The 27,572-nt window shown below is 43.9% G+C and overlaps 1 protein-coding gene across 2 annotated transcripts; it reads right to left on the reverse strand.

The window, feature by feature from the left end:
- Nucleotides 1-1,160: 1,160 nt before the first annotated feature.
- Nucleotides 1,161-22,711, reverse strand: LOC109865716 (WD repeat-containing protein 75). 2 transcript variants are annotated; one of them, XM_020454114.2, is made up of 20 exons: nucleotides 22,553-22,711; nucleotides 21,774-21,903; nucleotides 21,540-21,605; nucleotides 21,339-21,438; nucleotides 20,734-20,858; nucleotides 20,312-20,382; nucleotides 19,835-19,951; nucleotides 19,628-19,716; nucleotides 15,000-15,158; nucleotides 14,479-14,654; nucleotides 14,041-14,216; nucleotides 13,682-13,833; nucleotides 13,281-13,455; nucleotides 5,206-5,300; nucleotides 4,964-5,059; nucleotides 4,555-4,724; nucleotides 4,246-4,305; nucleotides 3,957-4,103; nucleotides 3,457-3,548; nucleotides 1,161-1,441 (listed from the first exon to the last, which is right to left on the reverse strand). In XM_020454114.2, exons 1-20 carry the CDS (start codon nucleotides 22,636-22,638, stop codon nucleotides 1,237-1,239), a joined length of 2,487 nt encoding a protein of 828 aa, XP_020309703.1. In that variant the 5' UTR covers nucleotides 22,639-22,711; the 3' UTR covers nucleotides 1,161-1,236. The 2 variants fall into 2 exon arrangements, with proteins under 2 accessions (XP_020309703.1, XP_020309694.1); XM_020454105.2 differs by having other exon boundaries at nucleotides 13,281-13,458; nucleotides 22,553-22,696.
- Between the last annotated feature and the right edge of the window lie 4,861 nt (nucleotides 22,712-27,572).

A 27,572-nucleotide genomic window follows, 5' to 3' on the forward strand; every position in this document is an offset into this window, starting at 1 on the left:
AGCCCCTCCTGCAGCAAAGCACCCCCACAACATGATGCTGCCACCCCTGTGCTTTACGGTTGGGATGGTGTTCTTCGGCTTGCAAGCCTCCCCCTTTTTCCTCCAAACATAATGGTCATTATGGCCAAAAAGTTCTATTATTGTTTCATCAGACCAGAGGACATTTCTCCAAAAAGTACATTTGTCCCCATGTGCAGTTGCAAACTGTAGTCTGGCAGTTTTGGAGCAGTGGCTTCTTTCTTGCTGAGCGGCCTTTCAGGTTATGTCGATATAGGACTAGTTTTACTGTGGATAGATATTTTGACCCCATTTCCTCCAGCATCTTCACAAGGTCCTTTGCTGTTGTTCTGGGATTCATTTGCACTTTTCGCACCAAAGTACGTTCATCTCTAGGAGACAGAACTTCCTGAGCGTTATGACGGCTGCGTGGTCCCATGGTGTTTATACTTGCGGACTATTGTTTGTACAGATGAATGTGGTACCTTCAGGCGTTTGGAAATTGCTACCAAGGATGAACCAGACTTGTGGAGGTCTACAATTTTTTTTTTTAGGTCTTGGCTGATTTCTTTTGATTTTCCCATGTCAAGCAAAGAGCCACTGAGTTGGAAGGTAGGCCTTGAAATACATCCACAGGTACACCTCCAATTGAATCAAATGATGTCAATTAGCCTATCAGAAGCTTCTAAAGCCATGACATAATTTTCAGGAATTTTCCAAGATGTTTAAAGGCAGTCAACTTAGTGTATGTAACCCACTGGAATTGTGATATTATTTCACTTATATTCTGTAAACAATTGTTGGGAAAATGACTTGTGTCATGCACAAAGTAGATGTCCTAACCGACTTGCCAAAACTATAGTTTGTTAACAAGGAATTTGTGGAATGGTTAAAAAAAAAAAAAAAAAATGTTTTAATGACTCCAACCTAAGCGTACGTAAACTTCCGACTTCAACTGTATAGGCAAACTGGAACATGTATATGCCAGCAACCTTGACACACAGTATGAATTAAATGAGTGATAAGTGAATCACTCTGCAAAACAAACACTACTGTACAGAGCTAGACATATTACAAAGTGATATTTAACTTTAAAATGGTTTTGATCCAGCAAAACTGAAACATTCTTGGGGCAATGCCAGAAACAAGAATGATACAGCACATTTGAAAACAGAAATATATTTATTATATGAAAATACAGCCTTTGTGAAAAGTGTGTGTGTTTGGGCTTGTTCACGCTTAACAGTCCAGTAGGCTGCTGAGCCAGCTGTGGTCAAATGTTTTAACTTTCCTCAGTTCCCTCTCTTGGGCTTTGGTGAGAGCTGGTGCCCCAAACTCCTCGGGTGGGCCCCATGCTGCCGATTCCCCCAGACGGGGGTCTGCTTCCCCTTCGGAGTCCTCTTCCTCTTTCTCCCTTTCCCCTTCTTCATGTTCTTTTTCCTCTCTTCAGCAATTTACAAAAAAACACATGTAAGTGGGGTGAGAGCCCTCATGACTAAGCAAGTATTCCAAAATATTAAAACAGTCAACATAAAATTTGATTATCCATAGTACTGTCTAGCATATGTGGGGAATTTTCTGACCCAAAGTGCATATCAGCCCACTTTCTCAAGGAAGTGAGATGTAGCATTTGTTACCGTACCTACAGTGCCTTCGGGAAAGTATTAAGACCCCTCGACTTTTCCACGTTAAGACTAATGTAACATTCTAAAAAATATATATTAAATCCTCAGCAATCTACACACAATGCCCCATGATGACAGAGCAAAAAAAAAAAACATTTTTTTTAATGTTTGCAAATTTATAAAATAAAATAGATACCTTATTTAAGTAAGTATTCAAACCCTTTGCTATGAGACTCAATTTAGCTCAGGTGGATCCTGTTTCCAGTGATCATCCTTGAGATGTTTGTAGTCCACCTGTGGTAAATTCAATTGGAGATAATTTGGTCCCGAAGTTGACAGTGCATGTCAGAGAAAAAACCAAGACATGAGGTTGAAGGAATTGTCCGTAGAGCTCAGAGACAGGATTGTGTTGAGGCACAGATCTGGGGAAGGGTACCAAAACATTTCTGCAGCACTGAAGGTCCCTAAGGACACAGTCGCCTCCATCATTCTTAAATGGACGTTTGGACCCACCAAAACAATTCCTAGAGCTGGCTGCCTGGCCAAATTGAGCAATAAATAGGGGGAGAAGGGCCTTGGTCAGGGAAGAACCCGATGGTCACTGACAGAGCTCTAGAGTTACTCTGTGGAGATGGGAGAACCTACCAGAAGGACAACCATCTCTGCAGCACTCCACCAATCGGGCCTTTATGGTAGAGTGGCCAGATGGAAGCCACTCCTCAGTAAAAGGCACATGACAGATCTCAGATCATGAGAAACAAGATTATCTGGTCTGATGAAACAAAGATTGAACTATTTTGCCTGAATGCCAAACGTCATGTCTGGAAGAAACCTGGCACCATCCCTACGGTGAAGCATGGTGGTGGCAGCATCATACTGTGGGGATGTTTTAAAGCAGCATGGACTGGGAGACTAGTCAGGATCGAAGGAAAGATGAACGGAGCAAAGTACAGAGATCCTTGATGAAAACCTGCTCCAGAGCGCCCAGGACCTCAGACTGGGGCGAAGAGTCACCTTGCAACAGGACAACAACCCTAAGCACACAGCCAAGAAAACACAGGATTGGCTTCGGGACAAGTCTCTGAATGTCCTTGAGTGGCGCAGCCAGAGCCCAGACTTGAACCTGATCAAACATCTCTGGAGAGACCTGAAAATAGCTGTGCAGCAACGCTCCCCATCCAACCTGACAGAGCTTGAGAGGATCTGCAGAAACTCCCCAAATACAGGTGTGCCAAGCATGTAGCGTAATACCCAAGAAGAATCAAGGCTGTATTCGCTGCCAAAGGTGCTACAACAAAGTACTGAGTAAATGGTCTGAAAACATATGTAAGTGAGATATTTCCATTTTTAATAAAAAATGTTTTGCTTTGTCATTATGGGGTATAGATTGTAGATCAATTTTAGAATAAGGCTGTAACGTAACAAAATATGGAAAAAGTCAAGGGGTCTGAATACTTTCCAAACGCAATGTATATAACCTGTTAGGTTTAAGATTATATTGACAGAACAAATTTGTACTTAAAAACAATGGGGGAGTCCACGAACTGAACTCTACCCACACACAAACCCGACACACACACCACGCGCACTGATAAAAGGTGTACTGTTGGGGGGGGGGGGTACTCGAAGACCAGGGTTGGAAAACACTTGTGCTAGGGTGTAAGGTCATCGACACCATACTACTTTGACCTCTCCATTGTTTTCAGGGGAATGTAGATGAACCTATTCAATTCTATGTCAACATATTCTGTTTTTTTGTGTGTTTTTTTAACTGTATGCCACAAATCATTATCTTGTCTGGAACAATAAACAAACTACTAGTAACTGGACTCACCTGGCAGAGGAGCTGGAGATGAGCAGGGAGCGGACAAACATGGCGCAGAGGAACGAGGCTGAAGGCAGGACGTGGGCTGGGGTGTGCAGCAGCTGAGGGAGAGAGAGCGGGAGAGGAGTGAGTTACGCAGAGGTCCTGATGCGTATTGCTCACCGACTATGCCCTTCAGGGCCAATGATCAATAACCTGGTCTAAAAAGTTACGCTGGGTTCTTGAGAGAATCAAGTAAGTGTTCCCTGTTTACCGTTACAATTATTAGCCAATAAAACATTTGATTAACTTTCTGATACCAATTCGTCTCACCTAGCATCTAAAGTGAGCTCAGTATATTCAGTAGTTCGCTGCTTGGAAGTATACGAATACTTGGCACATGCATTTAAGCATTCTAGCAAAGCTAAACATGAACTTTGAGGAACAACACTGCAGAATGTAGAAACACAAGGCTTATTTACAGGTCAGCAAATTAACAGCCAGTGAACATTGCATGAACACACACACACCTCCTTGATGGCAATGGAGCCCTGTGGGAGCTGAGTCCTTTCTGCCATGGGATTGGTCAGTGCTTCCTGCTTCTCCAGTTGCTGCCCTCTGTGTTTCCCTAACAACAGGTAGAACGGCGTCACGGCAACACTGTCGTCTACCATGAGCTGAAAAACCACCCCGAAAACAAAGAGTCAGAACTGACGCAGAGAATGCTATACATTGTCACAGAATATATATATATTTTTTTAAACTCAAATGAATGACAATACATTTTCGCAGCCGTTTTGGAACGAAATGGGATTGTACCTGTTTACTGGATGCCAACAGTCTGTCCTCTTCAGTCTTGGTGCTAAAAGTCAACAAATCCTATAAACGGATGTCAGACAGAACCTCTGTGGTTAGTTACCTGCCAGTGGAATAAGAAGTCAAACTCAAGCATACTCCTACACCCCAGATTAACAGTTTCCTTACTTTCAAATGTAATTTAGTAGTTTGGAGGAACTTCAAACATGTGGTGTGTCCAGTCCTTTCATTTACTAGTGGTGACAAAGGAAAGGAGACGAGGAGAGGACACCATGAGTCTGGAGACCGTGTGTATTACATGTATATATTCACCATGTGTTGGGTGAAGAAGTAGAGCTGGGATCTGTTGAGCCACTGGGTACGCTCCTCGCAGCTCTCCAGCATCTGGTCGCGCGGCGCGAAGACTGCATGCTGCACCTTGCCCGTGCACAAAGCCTTTTGGGAGTAGAGGGGCCGTGGCTCGCTGGGCTTGAACACAAACACTGGAGGGAGCAGAGGGCATATTGAGGAGTGAAGCCCATTTAACCTATTTAGACATGGTTGGGTCTACCGTACGACAAGTCTACAGCACATATTATACAATACCTAAGGGGACCCTGCCATGTGCAATTAGCTACGCTTTGGGCCCTTGGAGTGGGTGTGGCAAAACAATCTAAACCAAATGAGGCAAAATAGTTATGTTGGTACTGGCAGCTAGAACCAGAAACTAGGTAGTACTCACAGTCAGAGCTGCCAGATTGGCTGCAGAAGGCAGCCATGTTCTCAGACAGCGGGTCGGCCTGGAGCAGGCTTACGTCCATGGGGGTACTCCACTCCACTGAGAGAGAGAAGGGAAGAGAGAAACAAATGTAAAAAGAGAAAAGTTTACAGATTGAACAGATTTGTTTTATTTCTTAAGTCATGGATGTGTTGCTTATAGGACAGTTGCACACGAGCACACACGTCAGAGAGCCACTGTCTTACGTGAGCAGGTGAGGAGGTTCCAGCAGCAGAGTTGGTTCTTGGTGCTGGCCCCCAACAGGTACTTGGAACAGCTTAACCGTCCAAAACAAAGGTCCCTGTTGGATCAAAAGAGTGTTAACCTTCAAACCACGTTACCCGTCTCTTACCGTACTGTCAAAGTCCACCTGACCATACCACCACCCACCCTAAAAACATATTTCACAGGATTAGTGGCAAGAAGCTTTTCCACACCAGAGCTCCAACTACAAATGCAGTCACCTGAAATCATTTCAGTTCAGACCACATGTAAACACCAAACAGACAAATCCATAGGTGGTTACACAGACTATGAGCAGCTGGAATAACAATGCAGAGTCCCAGTGCTTGACTTCCACAGCCATCTGTACCAGCAATTGCTGAGCACATACGAGGCAGAGATATCCCTATTCAGTGCTGTGAGAAAGTATTTGCCCCCTTTCTAATTCTATACTTTTGCATACTGAATGTTATCAGATACATTTTGGCCCACTCTTCTTTAACTCAGCGACATTTGTGGGTTTTCAAGCATAAACTGCCTGTTTCAGGTCCTGCCACATCATCTCAATTGGGATTAGGTCTTGACTGACTAGGCCATTTCAAAACGTCAAAATTGTTCTTTAGCCATTTTCAAATCATGTAGACTTGTGTGTTTTCCATCATTCTCTTGCGGCGTGACCCAGCTGCGCTTCAGCTTACAGACGGATGACCTGACATTCTCCTGTAGAATTCTATGATACAGAGCAGAATTTAGGGTTCCTTCTATTAAGGCAAGTCGTCCAAGTCCTGAGGAAGCAAAGCATCCCCAAAACATCACACTAACACCGCAATGCAGAGAAGCAGAGCTGCCACAAGCATTTTGCTACACCAACAATAACATCTGCTAAACATGTGTATGTGACCAACAATTTTATTTGGTGCTTGACTGTTGGCGTAAGGTTCTTACTGTGGAATGCAGTGTTTGGTTTTCACTAGGCATAATGGGACCCATGTCATCCAAAAAAAAGTTATTACTTTTGACTCATCTGTCCATAGAACATTCTTCCAAGAGTCTTGTTGATCTGCCAGTTGCTTTTTTGGTTAAACTTGAGTCAACTTTTTTGGAAGTGATGGGTCCCATTATGTCTGGCGAAAACAAAACACCGCATTCTACAGTACGAACATCATAGCAACGGTCTCGACCCCGCCCTGTGCAACTGGGTACTGGACTTCCTGACGGGCCGCCCCCAGGTGGTGAGGGTAGGCAACAACATCTCCTCCCCGCTGATCCTCAACACTGGGGCCCCACAAGGGTGCGTTCTGAGCCCTCTCCTGTACTCCCTGTTCACCCACGACTGCGTGGCCACGCACGCCTCCAACTCAATCATCAAGTTTGCGGACGACAACAGTGGTAGGCTTGATTACCAACAACGACGAGACGGCCTACAGGGAGGAGGTGAGGGCCCTCGGAGTGTGGTGTCAGGAAAATAACCTCACACTCAACGTCAACAAAACTAAGGAGATGATTGTGGACTTCAGGAAACAGCAGAGGGAACACCCCCCCCCCATCCACATCGATGGAACAGTAGTGGAGAGGGTAGCAAGTTTTAAGTTCCTCGGCATACACATCACAGACAAACTGAATTGGTCCACTCACACAGACAGCATCGTGAGGAAGGCGCAGCAGCGCCTCTTCAACCTCAGGAGGCTGAAGAAATTCGGCTTGTCACCAAAAGCACACAAACTTCTACAGATGCACAATCGAGAGCATCCTGGCGGGCTGTATCACCGCCTGGTATGGCAACTGCACCGCCCTCAACCGTAAGGCTCTCCAGAGGGTAGTGAGGTCTGCACAACGCATCACCGGGGGCAAACTACCTGCCCTCCAGGACACCTACACCACCCGATGCTACAGGAAGGCCATAAAGATCATCAAGGACATCAACCACCCGAGCCACTGCCTGTTCACCCCGCTGTCATCCAGAAGGCGAGGTCAGTACAGGTGCATCAAAGCTGGGACCGAGAGACTGAAAAACAGCTTCTATCTCAAGGCCATCAGACTGTTAAACAGCCACCACTAACATTGAGTGGCTACTGCCAACACACTGTCAATGCCACTGACTCTACTCCAGCCACTTTAATCATGGGAATTGATGGGAAATGATGTAAATATATCACTAGCCACTTTAAACAATGCTACCTTATATAATGTTACTTACCCTACATTATTCATCTCATATGCATACGTAGATACTGTACTCTATATCATCGACTGCATCCTTATGTAATACATGTATCACTAGCCACTTTAACTATGCCACTTGGTTTACATACTCATCTCATATGTATATACTGTACTCGATATCATCTACCGTATCTTGCCTATGCTGCTCTGTACCATCACTCATTCATATATCCTTATGTACATATTCTTTATCCCCTTACACTGTGTATAAGACAGTAGTTTTTTTTGGAATTGTTAGTTAGATCACTTGTTCGTTATTACTGCATTGTCGGAACTAGAAGCACAAGCATTTCGCTACACTCGCATTAACATCTGCTAACCATGTGTATGTGACAAATAAATTTGATTTGATTTGATTTGGAAGTGTGATGTTTTGGGGATACTTTGCTACCTCGGGACTTGGACGACTTGCCTTAATAGAAGAAACCATGAGTTCCGCTCTGTATCAGAGAATTCCACAGGAGAATTTCAGGCCATCCAACAGTGAGCTGAAGCACAGCTGGGTAATGCAGCAAGACAATGATCCAAAACACACAATCAAGTCTACATGAAAATGGTTAAAAAGCAACAAATTTGAAGTTTTGGAATGGCCTAGTCAAAGTCCAGACCTAATCCCAATTGAGATCTAGTGGCAGGACTTGAAATGAACAGTTCATGCTTGAAAAGCCACAAATGTCACAGAGTTAAAGAAGCAAGAGTAGGCAAAAATTTATCCACAGCAATGTGAAAGACTGATCAACAACTACAGGAAGCATTTGGTTGCAGTCATTGCAGCAAAAGGTTGCACAACCACTTATTGAGTGTACGGGGGAAATGACCTTTTCAGACAGTGGAATTGGGTGTTGCATAACTTATTTAAATAAATAAATAAACTACATACACTGAACAAAAATAAACACAACATGTAAAGTGTTGGTCCCATATTTCCTGAGCTGAAAAGGATTCCAGAATTTTTCCATACGCACAAAAAGCTTCTCAATTTTGGTTACACAACTGTGCTTATATCCATGTTAGTGAACATTTCTCCTTTGCCAAGATAATACATCCACCGGACAGGTGTGGCATATCAAGCAGCTGATTAAACAGAATGATCATTGCACAGATGCACTTTGTGCTGGGGACAAAAAAAAAAAAAGGCCACTAAAATGTCACAACAATGCCACAGATGTCTCAAGTTGAGGGAGCGAGCAATTGGCATGCTGACTGCAGGAATGTCCATCAGAGCTGTTGCCAGAGAATGTTATATTAATATCTCTACCCTAAGCCACCTCCAATGTCATTTTAGAGAATTTGGTAGTACGTCCAACCGGCCTCACAACCAGGTGTGTCCATGCCAGCCCAGGACATCCACATCTGGCTTCTTCACCTGCGGGATCGTCAAACTCATTCTGATTGGCTGGGCCTGGCTCCCAAATGGGTGGTCCAATGCCCTCCCAGGCCCACTGGTGGCTGCGTTCCTGCCCAGTCATGTGAGATCCATAGATTAGGGCCTAATGAATTTAATTGATTTCCTTATATGAACCGTAACTCTGTAAAATCATTGCAATTGTTGTGTTTATATTTTTGTTCAGTATAAGTATCAATTTGTTTTATTTGTAAACGCAGCTTCCCTTTATCTAATATTAGGTTTTGGTTGAAGATCTGATAATTCAGTATAAAAAAATATGCAAAAATAGAGAAAATCAGAAAGGGAGCAAATTTCATCCTGATTTTAGGCAAAGGATGTAAAAAAAAAAATCTGAGTGATGTATAGTTGACTATCACTGTACGCAATGGCTTGGGGCCATTGTGAATACCAGCATTAAAACCAGTGTGTAGTCATTTGCAGGCTGCAGCTAAGAAGCTTTGGCAAGCAATTGAATAAGACAACACCAAATACAAATTGTCTGCACTCACTGACCTAAGGAGAGGGGAGAGGGGGCTGACTTGGCAAGATATTAGAGTAGAGGCTGACACTCAATGTTGCGCAGCAGGTTCTGTCTCCCAGGCTGACACGGCTGGCCAATAGAACTTGTTTTTTTTGTATGTTCCCGATCTGTTGCCATGAAGAACAGTCGTTTTGTGCAAATAATACAGACTTACAGTTCCTTCAGAAAGTATTCATACCCCTCAACTTATTCCACATTGTTGTTTTACTGCCTGAATTCAAAATGGATTCAATCTTTTTTTCTCCTTTCACACATCTACACTCAATGGCCCATATTGACAAAGTGAAAATATGTTTAGAAATCTTTGCACATTTATTGAAAATGAAATACAGATCTCATTTACTTAAGTATTCACACCAGAGTCAATACATGTTACAAACACCCGTGGCAGTGATTAGAGCTGTGTGTGTCTTTCTGGCTATGTCTAAGAGCTTTGCACACCTGGATTATACAATATTTGCACATTCTTTTCAAAATTCTTCAAGCTCTGTCAAGTTGGTTGTTAAAAATTGCTAGGCAGCCATTTTCAGCTAAGTCTTGCTATAGATTTTCTGGCCAATTTAAGTCAAAACTGCAACTAGGCCACTCAGGGACATTTAATGTCATCTTGGTAAGCAATTCCATATTTATGTATATTTACTCGTGTTCTAGGTTATTATCCTGCTAAAAGGGGAATGTCTCCCAGCGTTTGTTGGAAAGCAGACAATTCTTTTACCAGAAAACTGTAGAGTCTTTGCGGATGACAAGCATACCCATTACGCGATGCAGCCAACATGCTTGAAAATATGAAAATATGAAGAATTTTCAAAGTCTGCTGCCTCAGTTTGTATGATGGCAATTTGCATATACTCCAGAATGTTATGAAGAGTGATCAGATGAATTGCAATTAATTGCAAAGTCCCTCTTTGCCCTGCAAATGAACTGAATCCCCCAAAAACATTTCCACTGCATTTCAGCCCTGTCACAAAAGGACCAGCTGACATGTCAGTGATTCTCTCGTTAACACAGGTGTGAGTGTTGACGAGGACAAGTCTGGAGATCACTCGGTCATGCAGATTGAGTTCAAATAACAGACTGGAAGCTTAAAAAGGAGGGTGGTGCTTAAATCATTGTTCTTCCTCTGTCAACCATGGTTACCTGCAAGGAAACACATGCAGTCATCATTGCTTTCCACAAAAAGGGCTTCACAGGCAAGGATATTGCTGCCAGTAAGATTGCACCTAAATAAACCATTTATCAGATCATCAAGAACTTCAAGGAGAGTGGTTCAATTGTCGTGAAGGCTTCAGGGAGCCAAAGAAAGTCCAGCAAGCGCCAGGACTATCTCCTAAAGTTGATTCAGCTGCGGGATCGAGGCACCAGCAGTACAGAGTTTGCTCAGGAATGGCAGCAGGCGGGTGAGTGAGGCGAAGACTTTGAGGATGGCCTGGTGTCAAAAAGGGCAGCAAATAAACCACTTTTCTCCAGGAAAAAACAGAGACAGATGTATATTCTGCAAAAGGTACAGGGATTGGACTGCTGAGGAATGGGGTAAAGTAATTTTCTCTGATGAATTCCCTTTCCGATTGTTTGGGGCATCCGGAAAAAAAGCTTGTCCGGAGAAGACAAGGTGAGCGCTACAATCAGTCCTGTGTCATGCCAACAGTAAAGCATCCTGAGACCATTCATGTGTGGGGTTGCTTCTCAGCCAAGGGAGTGGGCTCACTCACAATTTTGCCAAAGAACACAGCCATGAATAAAGAATGGTACCAACACATCCTCCAAGAGCAACTTCTCCCAACCATCCAGGAACAGTTTGGTGACGAACAATGCCTTTTCCAGCATGATAGTTATCATTTTTGCCTTATGGCAAGGTGCTCTTAGTGGCTCGGGGAACAAAACATCAATATTTTGTGTCCATGGCCAGGAAACTCCCAGACCTTAATCCCACTGAGAACTTATGGTCAATCCTCAAGAGGCGGGTGGACAAACAAAAGCACACAAATTCTGACAAACCCCAAGCATTGATTATGCAAGAATGGGCTGCCATCAGTCAGAATGTGGCCCAGAAGTTAATTGACAGCATGCCAGGGTGAATTGCAGAGGTTTTGAAAAAGGGTCAACACTGCAAATATTGACTCTTTGCATCAACTTCATGTAATTGTCAATAAAAGCCTTTGACACTTATGAAATGCTTGTAATTATACTTCAGTATTCCATAGTAACATCTGACAAAAATATCTTAAGACACTGAAGCAGCAGACTTTGTGAAAATGAGTATCTGTGTCATTCTCAAAACTTTTGGCCACGACTGTACAATGTTGATCCATCCTCAGTTATTTCCCATCGCCGCTATTAAACTCTAACTAAAGTCATCATTGGCCTCATGGTGAAATCCCTGAGTGGTTTCCTTCCTCTCCGGCAACTGAGTTAGGAAGGACGCCTGTATCTTTGTAGTGACTGGGTGTATACCATCCAAAGTGTAATTAATAACTCCATGTTCAAAAGGATATTCAATATCTGTTTTTTCCCCCTCTTTCTTTTACCCATTACCAATAGGTGCCCTTCTTTGTGAGGCATTGGAAAACATCCCTGGTCTTTGTGGTTGAAACTGTGTTTGAAATTCACTGCTCGACAGAGGGACCTTAATTGTATGTGTGGGGTAGAGATGAGGTAGTCATTCAAAAATCATGTTACACACTATTATTGCACACAGTGAGTCCATGCAACTTATTTGAGTTAAGCAAATGTGTACTCCTGAACTTTAGGCTTGCCATAAAGGGATTAAATGCTTTGACTCAAGACATTTAACTTTGTCATTTGATTCATTTCTAAAAACATAATTACACATGGTAAAGTGGTAAAGGGGTATGGATACTTTCTGAAGGAACTGTAAGTACCACATAGGGTGTTACACAAGTAAACAACGGAAATGTGAACCCAAGTTCATATCACGAGTCATAACTGTTGGTTTAACACTAGGAGAGTCAAGAGTTTTATTGACTCAAAATGGACTTACTTTTTAAATAACGCAGCCATTTTTTAAGTCATGTCCTCCTGTCCTCGACTTTTCCTAAGTAAGTCTATATAACACACAGTTGTTGTTAGAATTGTAATGTCACGAACACAATGTGTTATAAGCAGTTAAGAGGACATGTGATTTACAGCCAGTTATTTCACTGGTAGTCAGCCTGTCCAGCTGATGGTCCGTTGACACTCAACCTAAACTATATTAAAACTAAATTTCACACAGAGTTAGCCTACAGACAAGATTAAACTGACAATAGTCTAATGGAAAAGAATATATTCAACTGTGTATGAAGAATCTGATGAACAGCTTGGAATAGACATGAATTGCAGCAGCAAAAAGGGACATTATTCTACAGAGTAGAAGCAGGTAAGACTATACTATCAGAAAGAGCAGGTTCCGCCATTTCTAAAACCACCTCTCCTTGCCAAACAACTCTTACAAATGACCCCTTGAGCTCCATTTCGAAATATAACTTTTTGGCAGAATTACCATGATTTCAGGCGCTCCCGGTGTGCACTGCAACACTCCAAAGCATAGTAATATATTTTGGACTCATACATTATGCCACTCTGTTCTTTTGAAATGCATACTGTGCCTTAAGACTTGCCCTTAACAAATGAATAATGAATGATCGTTGCTATGGTTGTTTATTTAATAGATTTTAACACTTGAATTGTGGCGTTTGTGTTTCTTCGTTTGTACATAAACTAATAAAAATGCTGGTGGTCCAACGAGGCCTAGGCTTTTCTAGTGTTAGGCCATCATGTTTGTTGACAGATTGCTATATCCGCTAACATTTGTTTATTGTTAGCAAAGTTGTTGAAACGTCTGCTCGTTTCACTGGTCGTGTGTGTTTGTATCAGTGTGTGAATGTTTGTAAGTGTGTGTGATTTCTGACCTGATGGCCCCTGGGGGCTGGGACAGAGTGGTGAGTAGCTCCCAGGAAGCGGGGCTCCACACGGTCACCACTTCCTGGAAGCCGACGGACAAAAGGGAGCCGTCAGCCGAGAAGGAGCAGCAACCGGGCTTCAGGAGATGATACCCACCCACAAAGTCACATGCCCAGAAGCCCTCTGCTGGTCGTCATACGCATACAGAGAAAGGAAAAGCCAGGGAGAACGTTAGAGCACCAGTTTGATTTGGCTCATCGGTGCCTTGATTGGGCAAATCATGTGTCGGTGAATAATAACTAGCAGGTCTCAAGGACCTATTACATAGGAAGACTTGCCAAATCCTGGCCATCAGGCTCAACAATCCAAACCAAAAACCCATAGAAAGAACCACCTCGGGACTACTTACCGTTGGCGTCTGAGTGGTCTGCCAGCAGCCAGGCTTTGAAGTGGCCGTCGAGGCTAGTGGTCACCAGCATGGTGGTCTCTGGGGAGGGGCTGAAGAACATGGCTGTAATCTGGTCCTCGTGGGGAGCTGTCACTGTGGTGTTCAGCACAAAACTACAGAGGGGGACAAGTTAGGGTGGAGAGTGGGTGAAAGATGGAAACCACATACTTAAAACATATCACAAATGGAGCAGCGTTATAGCCAAATGTGTGAACAGCAATAACTAAGGGGCTTGTTATTGACGAGCAGGAAAACAATGCCATGACATGTTGATATGAAGACATGTACAACATGCAACCAGGCTTATAAATAAATAGTACCTCTGAGTTAGCTCGTCGTACGCCCACAGCTTCAAAGTGATCTCCAGCTCAGCGCCTTTTTTTCTCCTCTCCTCCACGGTAGCAAGCCAGTTGCCGCGGGCGTCGAATGCCGCGTTGACCACCTCAAACTGGTCCAGACCCTCCTCGTGGATGTACTCCTGCTGTACTATTTCCAACTGAAGGTAGAAGAGAAAGAGTAAAATCATTTTCATTAACTTGATTGGTCAATAAGAGTTCATTCATTATCAAATAGTTACATGTTTTGTTCATGACAAATGAAATAAAAATGACTTGAATATCCATTCTAGTCATTCCATTTCTACAAGTCATGTGACAAAGTTCAAGAACATTCCTAGGTCGCTGCCTTGCCCAAGTTTACAAGGACAGCGTATGGTGGTTTTAAATTGACAGCTCCTGTAGACAGAAAGGCGTGCATACGTTGTAGAGTTGCTTGTCGCGGTGGAGAGAGTAGAACTGCAGGTGCCCCGGTTTCCCATTAAGCACCAAAGCTTTACTGCGCGGGTCAATGATTAGGTTTGTCCACACACCATCACCTTTAACCAGCCCCTGGATGACGGCCGACACTTTGACACAACTCTGAATGATTGTGATCTCTTGAGAGGGGAACAGAGAAAAAGGGAGGGAAAAAACCCCAGAAAGAAAGAATGGTTAGGACTACAGATTGAATATTCCTAAAATCTTTCTAGCAGTTGACAAAAGGAACGTACATAGAATGAAAACATATGGCCACTGTACCCTGTAAATGTGAGACTTAGGACCCTGACCAGATTTAAGCATCCTTCCATGAAGAATCACTGATCTAACATGATTGGATAGGTGCAAGCATGGATTCGGCACACAGCAATGACCAATCCAGTCATGTCAGATCAGTGATTACTTCAAGGGAGGGAGGAGAGATGAACCGTGAAATTCTTGTAACAGGCTGTAATAGTCCTTACTGTTGTCAGAGTGCGAGGTGGAGAACAAGGAACCGTCAGGTGACACGGCGATGTGTGTGATGGCGGCGCCCAGGCGGGGTAAGAAGTCTTTCTGGTTCTCCTGTGTGTAATGCCAATGGACCAGCACGGACTCTATGCCCCCACTCAGAAGATTAGTGCCTACAGAAAAGGAAACAAAGAGAGTCACGCCACTGGTCAAAATCCTTCCACCATGAAAACAGTTGGCATAGAGCAGTTGTCCAACTACATTCAGCCGCGGGAAGATTTTCTCTTGAGTTGACGGTCGGGGGCCCGGAACGTCATGAATAATTTGTACACTCCAAATTTTAATCGCAATTATGACAAAAACAAATAATTTCAAACCTCGATTGCATTGGGACACGAACGCATATAATAATTTGTATGGCATTTTTCATTAGTTCTCAAAATATAAACATACATTTAGAATCAAGGCAGGTAAAATAGCCATAGTGGGCTAGGCACTAAATACATTTTAGATTGGGACTAGGACAATGAAAGAGCATATAGAAGTGGGTTAAGGCCATTAAAAACAATTTGATCAAGCGGCTCTCAGATGGTCAGGGAGAGCATTTCATAGGAGAGGCACAAGGGAGCAGAAGCCTCGGTCCCCGTAGTTCAGAGACGTGTCTTGGGGACTTGAAGCAGTAGGGAGTGGCTAGAATGCCTCCATTATGTGTTAAAATACTTGGGAACAGATTTCCTAAATTAAAAATCGATTTCAGCTCATTTCCGGCTGATTTTACAGTCTTATGTCCATCAACGAAATATGTATGTATTCAGAAACCTACCCCTTTTCAAAATGTTGTTAGACTTATCCTAAAATGTCCGAAATGACATTTTATCATCATCCACACAATACCCCATAATGACAAAGCAAAAACAGGCTATGAAATCTGCAAATTTATTTAAAAAATGTTTTTCCATAAAAGTATTCAGACCCTTTGCTATGAGACACGAAATTGAGTTCAGGTGCATCCTGTTTCCATTGACCATCCTTGAGATGTTTCTACAACTTGATTGGAGTCCACCTGTTGTAAATTGAAATGATTGGACATTTGTAAAAAAGGCACACACCGATCTATATAAAAAGGTCCCACAGTTGACAGTGCATGTCAGAACAAGAACCAAAAGAGCATAGAGGTCGAAGGAATTGTCCGTAGAGCTCCGAGACAGGAATGTTTCGAGGCACACGTCTAGGGAAGGGTACCAAACCATTACTGCAGCATTGAAGGTCCCCAAGAACACAGTTAAAAATGGAAGTTAGGTACCACCAAGACTTCCTAAAGCTGGCCGCCCGGGCCAAACTGAGCAATCAGGGGAGAAAGGCCTTGGTCAGGGAGTTTGCAAAAAGACACCTTAAAGGACTCGCAGACCATGAGAAACAAAATTCTCTGGTCTGATGAAACCAAGATTGAACTCTTTGGCCTGAATGTCAAGCGCCACATCTGGAGGAAACCAGGCACCGCCCAGCTGGCCAAAACCATCCCTACAATGAAGCTGTGGGGATGTTTTTCAGCGAAAGGGAGACTAGTCAGGATTGAGGGAAAGATGAACAGAGTAAAGACTGGGGTGAAGGTTCACCTTGCAACAGGAAAACAACCCTAAGCAAACAGCCAAGAAAATGCAGGATGTCCTTGAGTGGCCCAGCCAGAGCCTGGACTTGAACCTGATCGAAACATCTCTGGAGAGACCTGAAAATAGCTGTGCAGCAACGCTCTCAATCCAACCTGAGAGAGTTTGAGAGGATCTGCAGAGAGGAATGGAAGAAACTCCCCAAATACAGTTGTGCCAAGCTTGTAAGTGCTTCAACAAAGTGCAGAGTAAAGGGTCCGAATACTAATGTAAATGTAATTGAATACACCACAGATGCAGAAACAGCTCAAGGATGATCAATGGAAACAGGAAGCACTGGAGCTCAATTTTGAGTCTCATAGCAAAGGGTCTGAATACTTATTTACATAAAGATATGTTTTTATTATTAAAACATTTGCAAACATTTCTAAAAACCTGTTTTTGCTTTGTCACTATGGGGTATTGCATGTAGCTTGAGGGGAAAAATGTAATCCATTTTAGAATACGGCTGTAATGTAACAAAATGTGGTAAAAGGGAATGTCTGAATACTTTCCAAATGCACTGTGCACACACACAGTACCAGTCAAAAAAGTTGACACCTACTCATTCAAGGATTTCTTTATTTTTACTATTTTCTACATTGTAGAATAGTGAAGACATCAAAACTATGAAATAACACATATGGAATCATGTAGTAACCAAAAGTGTTAAATCAAAATATTTTATATTTGAGATTCTTCAAAGTAGCCACATTTGCACACTCTTGGCATTCTCACAACCAGCTTCATGAGGTAGTCACCTGGAATGCATTTCAATTAACAGGTGTGCCTTGTTAAAATTACATTTGTGGAATTTCTTTACTTCTTAATGCGGTTCAGCCAATCAGTAGTGTTGTGACAAGGTAGGGGTGGCAAACAGAAGATAGCCCTATTTGGTAAAGAACCAAGTCCATATAATGGCAAGAACAGCTCAAATAAGCAAAGAGAAACGACAGTCCATCATTACTGAAAGACATGAAGGTCAGTCAATACGGAAAATGTCAAGAACGTTCAAGAGTGCAGTCGCAAAAACCATCAAGTGCTATGATGAAACTCTCATGTCTCTCATGAGGACCACCACAGGAAAGGCGGAGACCCGGAGTTACCTCTGCTGCAGAGGATAAGTTCATTAGCGTTAACTGCACCTCAGATTGGAGCCCAAATAAATGCTTCAGAGTTCAAGTAACAGTCACATCTCAACATCAATTGTTCAGAGACCGTGAAATCAGGACTTCATGGTCAAATTATACTGATGCACCGCTGACATTTTTTTGGCCGATGCCCAATATTTTCCTTTCCTTCCTTAACATTTTAGTACAGTTAAATAGTTAACACACGGACACAGCGGTCAAAGGCACTGCATCTCAGTGCAAGAGACGTCACTATAGTACCTGGTTCGAATCCAGATGGTATCACATCCGGCCGTGATTGGGAGTCCCATAAGGCTGCGCACAATTGGCCCAGCATCGTCTGGGTTAGGCCATCATTGTAATTAAGTTTTTGTTCTTAACCAACTTGCCTAGTTAAATAAAGGTCACACACACACTGACCAAAAATATATATTTTTTGTATTGCCTTTAAATTGTTTAACTTGGGTCAAACGTTTCCGGTAGCCTTTCACAAGCTTCCCACAATAAGTTGGGTGAATTTTGGCCCATTCCTCCTGACAGAGCTGGTGTAACTGAGTCAGGTTTGTAGGCCTCCTCGCTCGCACACGCTTCTACCGTTCTGCCCACAAATTTTCAATGGGATTGAGGTCAAGAATTTGTGATGGCCACTCCAATACCTTGACTTTGTTGTCCTTAAGTCATTTTGCCACAACTTTGTAAGCATGCTTGGGGTCATTGTCCATTTGGAAGAACCATTTGCGACCAAGCTTTAACTTCCTGACTGATATCTTGAGATGTTTTTCATTCAATATATCCACAATTTTCCTCCCTCATGATGCCATCTATTTTGTGAAGTGCACCAGTCCCTCCTGCAGCAAAGCACCCCCACAACATGGTGCTGCCACCCCTATGCTTCACGGTTGGGATGGTTTTCTTCGGCTTGCAAGCTTCCCCCCTTTTCCAACAAACATAATGATGGTCATTATGGCCAAACAGTTCTATTTTTGTTTCATCAGACAAGAGGACATTTATCCAAAAAGTATGATCTTTGTCCCCATGTCCCATTGCAAACCGTAGTCTGGCTTTTAAATAGAGGTTTTGGAGCAGTGGCTTCTTCCCTGCTGAACGGCCTTTCAGGTTGTATCGATTTTGGACTCGTTTCACTGTGGATATAGATACTTTTGTACCGGTTTCCTCCAGCATCTTCACAAGGTTCTTTGCTGTTGTTCTGGGATTGATTTGCACTTTTCGCACCAAAGAACGTTCATCTCTAGGAGACAGAACGCGTCTCCTTCCTGAGCGGTATGACGGCTGCGTGGTCCCATGGTGTTAATACTTGCGTACCATTGTTTGTACAGATGAACGTGGTACCTTCCGGCATTTGGAAATTGCTCCCAAGGATGAACCAGACCTGTGGAGGTCTGCAATTGTGTTTCTGAAGTCTTGGCTGATTTCTTTTGATTTTCCCATGATGTCAAGCATAGAGGCACTGAGTTGGAAGGTAGGCCTTGAAATACATCCACATGGACACCTCCAATTGACTCAAATGATGTCAATTAGCCTATCAGAAGCTTCTAAAGCCATGACATAATTTTCTGGAATTTTCCAAGCGGTTTAAAGGCAGTCAACTTAGTGTATGTAAATTTCTGACCCACTGGAATTGTGATACAGCGATTTATATGTAAACAATTGTTGGAAAAATTACTTGTGTCATGCACAAATTAATGTCCTAACCGACTTGCCAAAAAATAAAATATATTTAACTTTTTTTTTTTTTGCTCATTAGACTTGAGGGGGCAAATAAAATCAACCTGCCACCTATTGGGGAACCCTGGCATAGAGTGATCAGAGATGATATGTCTAGGTATAATTCAACAGTTATATTACCTTCTGGGGTGAAGCACAGTGTGTTGACAGCACCGTGGTGCCAGTGCAAGGTGGAGTATGTGTACTCCTTCTTCTGGTTGAAGTTTCTCCTATGAAGACAGGGAAAGAACATTGACTGTGAGTGATGCCAATCAAGTGTTTCCCCTAGATTTGGTCTTTGGTGAGGCCATGTTTGGGCATGGTTTAAGTTCTTCAAGGATCACTCACCACATGCGAATCTTGCCATCTTCGTGACCTGTGGCAATACAGTCCTCTTTAGGGTGGCACGAAACGCAGGTGAAGGCATTCTTGGCCCCTTTCTTCATCCCTGACTTCAGGGAAAACCTGTGGGGCACAGAAACAAACAATTGAATGAGTACTATGACAAAGTCATGAGCAATGTTATTTGGGCAATGTCAAATATGGACAATGTCAAAAATACTGTCATGTAATGAATCCTTATGAGGCTTATTAGTTCCCTTTTACAGATAAGGGGTAGCTCAGAACAATGGAGAGGGCTGGCTGAATTCTCACTCCTGACTACAGACAAGCAGAAAGGCCACTCATCCAACAGATAAGCTGCCGTTCAGCGTGGTTGGACTTGTGTTGCTCAAACACTAACCAGAGAGACAAAACCACACATTACCATTCATGCCTACTGTCATTGAAGGGGACAGTCTCCTGATGTGCGAGAATGGTGTTTACCTGTAGGACTTCTGCTTCTTGAAGAAAAATACCTCAAGCTGTAAACCTTTGACGGAAGCTATGTATTCACCCTGTGAGAAAGAAACAAGAGGTGCATTATATTCATTAGCGCACAGTGTTGTAAATGGTGTTCAAGGGGGTCCCTCCCCGTTTCAGCCTGTTTGTTTCCTAGGAGTACACCCAAAGTTTCAAGTAAAAAAAACTGGTGTCAATGTTGAAGGCGATAATAAAACATGTCATGCCTTTTGCTAAAATCAACAGTGTGCAAACTATGACAAGAGTGTGCATAAAGATTGTTGTAATGTCTCCTGCAAAAGCAATCATTATGGTTTAAGTGTTACCCTTGGCTAAGTCATTTGCTGCCAGAGACTTGTTTGCTACTGGAGTACCTGGTATACGAAGTATAGGCCTACTACACATACCTCTCTGCCAAAGGAGGCAGCCCCAGCGTGGGGGCTGACATCACAGAGCACGGCCGAGAGCTCTCGCGCTTCCACTTCCTGGTCCCCACTGTGGGGCAGATGAACAGCTACCAGCTGGAACAGCTCTGAAGACACACCACATGTGTGTCAGATGTCACCCTCTTCAACATTCTGCACCATTTTGTTGTGCAACTACAAAGAAATCACCTTTGACTTGAAAGAACAAAGCCATCTTGTCTATTTCAGATTTTCTCATTGATCGAGACAGGCGAGTGTCAACATGACATTTGGCACTTTTGGGGTGGACACCCAGCTGTCTCAATCAATGAGAGACGATATGAAACAGACAAGATAGCAGCGTACACATTGTTGGATTACTTAATGGATTTAAAATGTAATAACGGATCATTTTCTACATTCTAATAAACCCCTTGTAACTAGACATGGACGTTTAGAAGACGTGGTGTCTTCCAAGTCGGGATTTGAGGAAGTATCGCCAAGGTTGGTCTAAAATTGTCTGTGCTGTGCTTTACATTACCTACTGTGTAACGGCTGTACGGAAGCGTTCACATAGCACCGCCTTTTCAAAGTGTAGCTATTCTTACCGGAGCTTTTGTAATCTGCCATGGGAACGACGAGAAAAACAACTCCTCCATGTTTTTCCGAGACGTAAATGGAGTAGATTGGGTACCCGATAATGAAGGTCTGAAATGTATCATAGTAAGTCATTTAATATTAAGCACATGAAGAAAACAGGAAGCAGTGATTAAAACTGACTTTGGTAAAGAATGCTGCTGTAGCAGTACCTTGATGAGGATGGCATCCGTGAAGTCCCACAATCGCACAGTGCCATCTGCTGAACACGAGTATACCTGCAAGAGAGTGCGACAATGTCATGTGTACACTCAAAACATACCAATGTGCAAACACTCCTCAAGACACCCAACCATTGGAGCGACAACAAACCATGTTTCTTTAGACATAAACATGTTGCTGATCAAAGTTCGAAGACACATATGTAGCAACTGTATTTGACAAACCTGCAGATGGTTTGAAGGGTTGAGAACAACGCCTGTCACCAGGTCAGTGTGTCCCTGCAAATCATGGACGTATTCCTCTGTGCTGGTACTGTACACGTTCACGGACTCCCCCGCGGCACACAAAAGGAACCTGCCGAAAACGACCGGATTGAAATCAGTTTACAGACTACGGTTATTCCAGATTCAATGTAACGTTAACTAGATTGGAGCGGCAGGTAGCCTAGTGGTTAGAGAATTGGGCCAGAAACCGAAAGGTTGCTAGATCGAATCCCCCGAGGTAAAAATCTGTCGTTCTGCCCCTGAACAAGGCAGTTAAACCACTGTTCCTAGGCCGTCATCGAAAATAAGAATTTGTTCTTAACTGACTTCCCTAGTTAAATAAATATGGAAAAGAAAAGATGCCTGCTAGTTCATCGTAAAAAAAAAAAAAACTAGCTAAATAGCAAATGCATGTTTAGCTATTTAGCTAACGTAAACATGCCGGTAAAGTAAGCTAACGTAAACATGCCGGTAAAGTAAGCTAACGTTACATGTTAATTCATAGTATAGTAGCCAGATAGCTAACGTTCCCTTAGTTGAATCGGTGGTTTCTAGAATTCTGTTTCTCTAACGTAGAGAATACTGACTGCTACGTATACTGCTAGAATATTAGCTATGATAGCTAGCTCACGTTAGTTGTACAGTAACAAGTTAGCTAGCCACAGTAGCTAACCATGACTACAATGTGACATATTTAGTTCAGATTTAGCTAATGTCTGCTGCAATCAATACATACGTACCTGGAATCATTTGTAATAACTGGCTCCCTGAAGTTTATTTTGCTGCCACCACGGTGAACCATGCGGATCTCTGCGTGCTCCACCATCTTTCCGAATTTCAACTATGAACCTTCGCATCTGAACCACACGTGGCGATCTTCTGTTCTTGTTTATTCACAACTGGTGCTTAGTCGCCCTCAAGCGTTCTACTTAAATTACTGCATATGTATATACAGTAGCAGTCAAAAGTTTGGACACCCTTCGTTCAAGGGTTTTTCTTGATTTGTACTATTTTCTACATTGTAGAATAATAGTGAAGACATCAAAACTATGAAATAACACATATGGAATCATGTAGTAACCAAAAAAGTGTTCAACAAATAAAAATATATTTGAGATTCTTCGAGGTAGCCACACTTTGCCTTGATGACAGCTTTGCACACTCTTGGAATTCTCTCAACCAGCTTCACCTCGAATGCTCTTCCAACAGTCTTGAAGGAGTTCCCACATATGCTGAGCACTTGTTGGCTGCTTTTCCACTCTGCGATCCAACATCCTAAATCATCTCAATTGGGTTGAGGTCGGGGGATTGTGGAGGTCAAGTCATCTGATGCAGCACTCCATCACTCTCCTTCTTGGTCAAATAGCCCTTACACAGCCTAGAGGTGTGTTGGGCCATTGCCCTGTTGAAAAACAAACTATAATCCCACTAAGCGCAAACCAGATGGCATATCCCTGCAGAATGCTGTGGTAGCCATGCTGGTTAAGTGTGCATTTAACTCTAAATAAATCACTAAATGTTACTAGCAAAGCACCCCCACACCATCGCACCTCCTCCTCCATACTTCATGGTGGGAACCACATATGCGGATATCATCCGTTCACTTACTCTGCATCTGACAAAGACACGGTGGTTGGAACTAAAAATCTCAAATTTGGACTCATCAGACCAAAGGACAGATTTTCACCTGTCTAATATCCATTACTTGTGTTTCTTGGCCCAAGCAAGTCTCTTCTTATTATTGGTGTCCTTTAGCAAGTGGTTTCTTTGCAGCAATTCGGCCATGAAGGCCTGATTCACACAGTCTCCTCTGAACAGTTGATGTTGAGATGTGTCTGTTATTTGAACTCTGTGAAGCATTTATTTGGGCTGCAATTTCTGATGCTGGTAACTCTAATGAACTTGTCCTCTGCAGCAGAGGTAACTCTGGGTCTCCTTTTCCTGTGGCGGTCCTCATGAGAGTCACTGGTGTCGAGAGGAGTAGTCGCAGGTTTAGAATTACTACATTTATTTAAGCACCATAGATCGGGATGAAACAAAATATATCTTCATAAACAAAAAGGCAGAGAGCGAACCCAAAGTGCAAAATATAAAGTACTCAGGAAATAGGAGAGATTCCTCTCTGAAAACAAGTAACATTTACAATGATTGAGACAGACAAATGGCAGAGGGAGTATTAATACAGTGATAGAGTGGGGACTGGAACCGGGTGTGTGTAATGATGACGAGACAAGTCTGGGGTTGAGGAGTGAAGGGCGTTTGCCAGCAGTAGATTCGGCAGCAGCTAGAAGGCTGGCAATGCTGAATGCCTGAGCTGGACAGGAGGGGTAGCCAAAGCGAAGGCTGGTGTGACAGTAACCCCCCCCCCCCCCTCTGAGGCAGGGCTCCCCGGAGCCGCCTATGGAACCCAGCACTGCTCTTCGGGACCATATCCCTCCCAGTCGACCAGGTACTGGAGAAGCCACCCATGATGCTGTGAGTCCAACAGGCTGCGGTCGGAGTACGCCGGGGGCCCCTCGATGTCCAAGGGAGGGGGAGGTGCATCATGGGGTCTAGCACTAGCCAAGGGACCAGCTGCCACTGGCTGCCACTGGCTTTCTAGGAAGGGCCTGCCCTTCCAGCCCCACAAACCGCAGGCTCAGCTTCCGGCAGGGCACGCTCTTTGTAGAAAGCCAGTCCCTGTCACCGGGGTGAAAGACCGGGGCCACACTGCAGTGACGATCGGCCTGCACCTTCTGCCAGAGGGCAACGCGCTGGAGACGGGTGTGCGCAGTGTTCCATACCTCCTCGACGCACCGGAATCAATCGTCCACCACAGGAGTCTCAATCTGACTCCGGTGCCAGGGCCGGCTGATAGCCTAGAACACACTGAAAGGGTGTGAGGTTAGTGGAGGAGTGACAGAGGGAGTTCTGTGCGTATTTTGCCGAAGGCAGAAACGCAGCCCACTTCCTCTACTGGTCCTGACCGTAACTACAAAGGTACCTACCCAGTTCCTGATTTACCCGTTCCACCTCCCCATTTGATTGGGGACGGTACCCGGAGGTGAGGCTGACCGTGACCCTCAGTCGTTCCATGAAGGCCTTCCAGACACGGGAGGTGAACTGAGGACCACGGTCAGACACGATGTCCTCTGGGATCCAGTAGTGCCGGATGACGTGAGAGAAGAGAGCCTCGGCGGTCTGCAAGGCCATAGGGAGACCAGGCAGAGGAATCAAAGGATGGGCTTTGGAAAACCGGTCCATAACGACCAGGATGGTGTTACGTAGATACGCCCCTTTGGACAGTGGGCAGGTGAGAGCTGCGCATGGAGCATAAGGCTGTAACGTAACAAAATGTGGAAAAAGTCAAGGGGTCTGAATACTTCCCGAAAGCACTATATCTTGAAAACTTGATTGCTGTGAATTTTTGGGGGGACTATGTCAAAGATTTTTGGATTCAGTTTTTCTTTAATTCTGCTTTGCACACAGGTCCCTTCACATATGTGGAATTCACTGGGATGGAAGTTCAGGGGATATCTCACCAGTGGCAATGTTATGAAATGAACCAGAGTGAGTGTCTCAAAGGCCTGTTAGACCAGGGCTCTTGACATGCTTTCAACCCGATTATCATCCAGTGTCTGAAAATAAATGACTGAGGAGTATGTCCAAACTTCTGTTGTAGTATTAGTATGCAACGTCATGTGAATGATTTTTTAATTGTTATGTGTGTTGGTGTGCCTTCTTGTGGTAAAAAAAAGGATGCAATGGAGGCAATTAAGAATTGGCAGGATGGACCCTGTAAGTCCCGTAATCTCTTAAAGTAAGCCTTTATTATTTTATAAAATATTGAATTTGGCCTTTACTACTATAGCCAATAGAAAAGCATTGAATAATACATTCATCAATGGCAAAAAAGACAGTCCAAATATAAATCATAAGGTATAAGGTTTTGAAGTGTCTGTCCTATATCTAGGAGATACTGTATATATATATATTTGACCCCTTCTTTTTGTTGGCACAAAACTACCTCCATACTTCCATTCATACAGTATGTATGGTTTCCTTTAGATGAATCCCGTGACACTTGTGGGGGTCGTTAGTTTGTAGGTCAAACCGTTTCGGACACTACAGATGTCTTTGTGAGAAGACCGATTTTCAGAATGTCTCCTGGTCTGACAAAGAGTGCTGTAGCTCTGCCACTTTCCACCACAGATGCGGAAGGCAGACATAGGCAAATGAGGTGGATTGACACAAAGCCCATGCAAAAACAGTCATCTAGCTTTAACTGATGGAATAATATACAGGAAAAAAAAATATATATATATATATTTGACTTTTACCCCTTTTTCTCCACAATTTCATGGTATCCAATTGGTAGTTGCAACTCCCGTACGGACTCGGGAGAGGCAAAGGTTGAGAGCTGTGCGTCTTCCGAAACACAACCCAACCAAGCCACACTGCTTCTTGACACAATGCCCGCTTAACCCGGAAGCCAGCCACACCATTGTGTCAGAGGAAACCTGCGGACTCTCCTTCACTGCAGCCGACGTGAGTAAAACATTTAAACGTGTTAACCCTCGCAAGGCTGCAGGCCCAGGCGGCATAACCAGCCGCGTCCTCAGAGCATGTGCATGGACATGCTTCAAGAGGGCCACCATTGTTCCTGTTCCCAAGAAAGCTAAGGTAACTGAGCTAAACTACTACCGCCCCGTAGCACTCACTTCCGTCATCATGAAGTGCTTTAAAGAGACTAATCAAGCACCATATCACCTCCACCCTACCCGACACCCTAGACCCACTCCAATTTGCTTACCGTCCCAATAGGTCCACAGACGACGCAATCGACACCACACTGAATACTTCCCTAAACCCATCTGGACAAGAGGAATACTTATGTGAGAATGCTGTTCATCAACTACAGCTCAGCATTTAACACCACAGTACCCTCCAAACTCGTCATCAAGCTGGGACCCTGGGTCTCGACCCCGCCCTGTGCAACTTGGGTACTGGACTTCCTGACGGACCGCCCCCAGGTGGTGAGGGTAGATAACAACATCTCCACCCCACTGATCCTCATCACTGGGGCCCCACAAGGGTGCATTCTGAGCCATCTCCTGTACTCCCTGTTCACCCACGACTGCGTGGCCATGCACGCCTCCAACTCAATCATCAAGTTTGCAGACGACACTACAGTGGTAGGCTTGATTACCAACAACGACGAGACAGCCTACTGGGAGGAGGTGAGGGCCCTCGGAGTGTGGTGTCAGGAAAATAACCTCACACTCAACATCAACAAAACAAAGGAGATGATCGTGGACTTCAGGAAACAGCAGAGGGAGCACCCCCCTATCCACATCGACGGGACAGTAGTGAAGACAGTGTCTCCTGACCCCTCCTGTCTCAGCCTCCAGTATTTATGCTGCAGTAGTTTATGTGTCGGGGGGCTGGGGTCAGTTTGTTATATCTGGAGTACTTCTCCTGTCCTATTCGGTGTCCTGTGTGAATCTAAGTGTGCGTTCTCTAATTCTCTCCTTCTCTCTTTCTTTCTCTCTCTCGGAGGACCTGAGCCCTAGGACCATGCCCCAGGACTACCTGACATGATGACTCCTTGCTGTCCCCAGTCCACCTGGCCATGCTGCTGCTCCAGTTTCAACTTCCACCTGACTGTGCTGCTGCTCTAGTTTCAACTGTTCTGCCTTATTATTATTCGACCATGCTGGTCATTTATGAACATTTGAACATCTTGGCCATGTTCTGTTATAATCTCCACCCGGCACAGCC

Source organism: Oncorhynchus kisutch, linkage group LG2 (genome assembly GCF_002021735.2).
Source record: "Oncorhynchus kisutch isolate 150728-3 linkage group LG2, Okis_V2, whole genome shotgun sequence".
Taxonomy (NCBI): Eukaryota; Metazoa; Chordata; class Actinopteri; order Salmoniformes; family Salmonidae; genus Oncorhynchus; species Oncorhynchus kisutch.

What these genes read in the sequence shown, in the direction of transcription:
- LOC109865716 (XM_020454105.2), bottom strand. Translation starts at nt 22,638, where the DNA reads ATGGTGGAGCACGCAGAGATCCGCATGGTTCACCGTGGTGGCAGCAAA. An exon ending in ACCCTTCAAACCATCTGCAG is followed by an intron (nt 21,606 to 21,773) that starts GTTTGTCAAATA and finishes ACTCTCTTGCAG; the next exon opens with GTATACTCGTGTTCAGCAGA. An exon ending in TACGACGAGCTAACTCAGAG is followed by an intron (nt 13,834 to 14,040) that starts GTACTATTTATT and finishes CCCCCTCTGTAG; the next exon opens with TTTTGTGCTGAACACCACAG.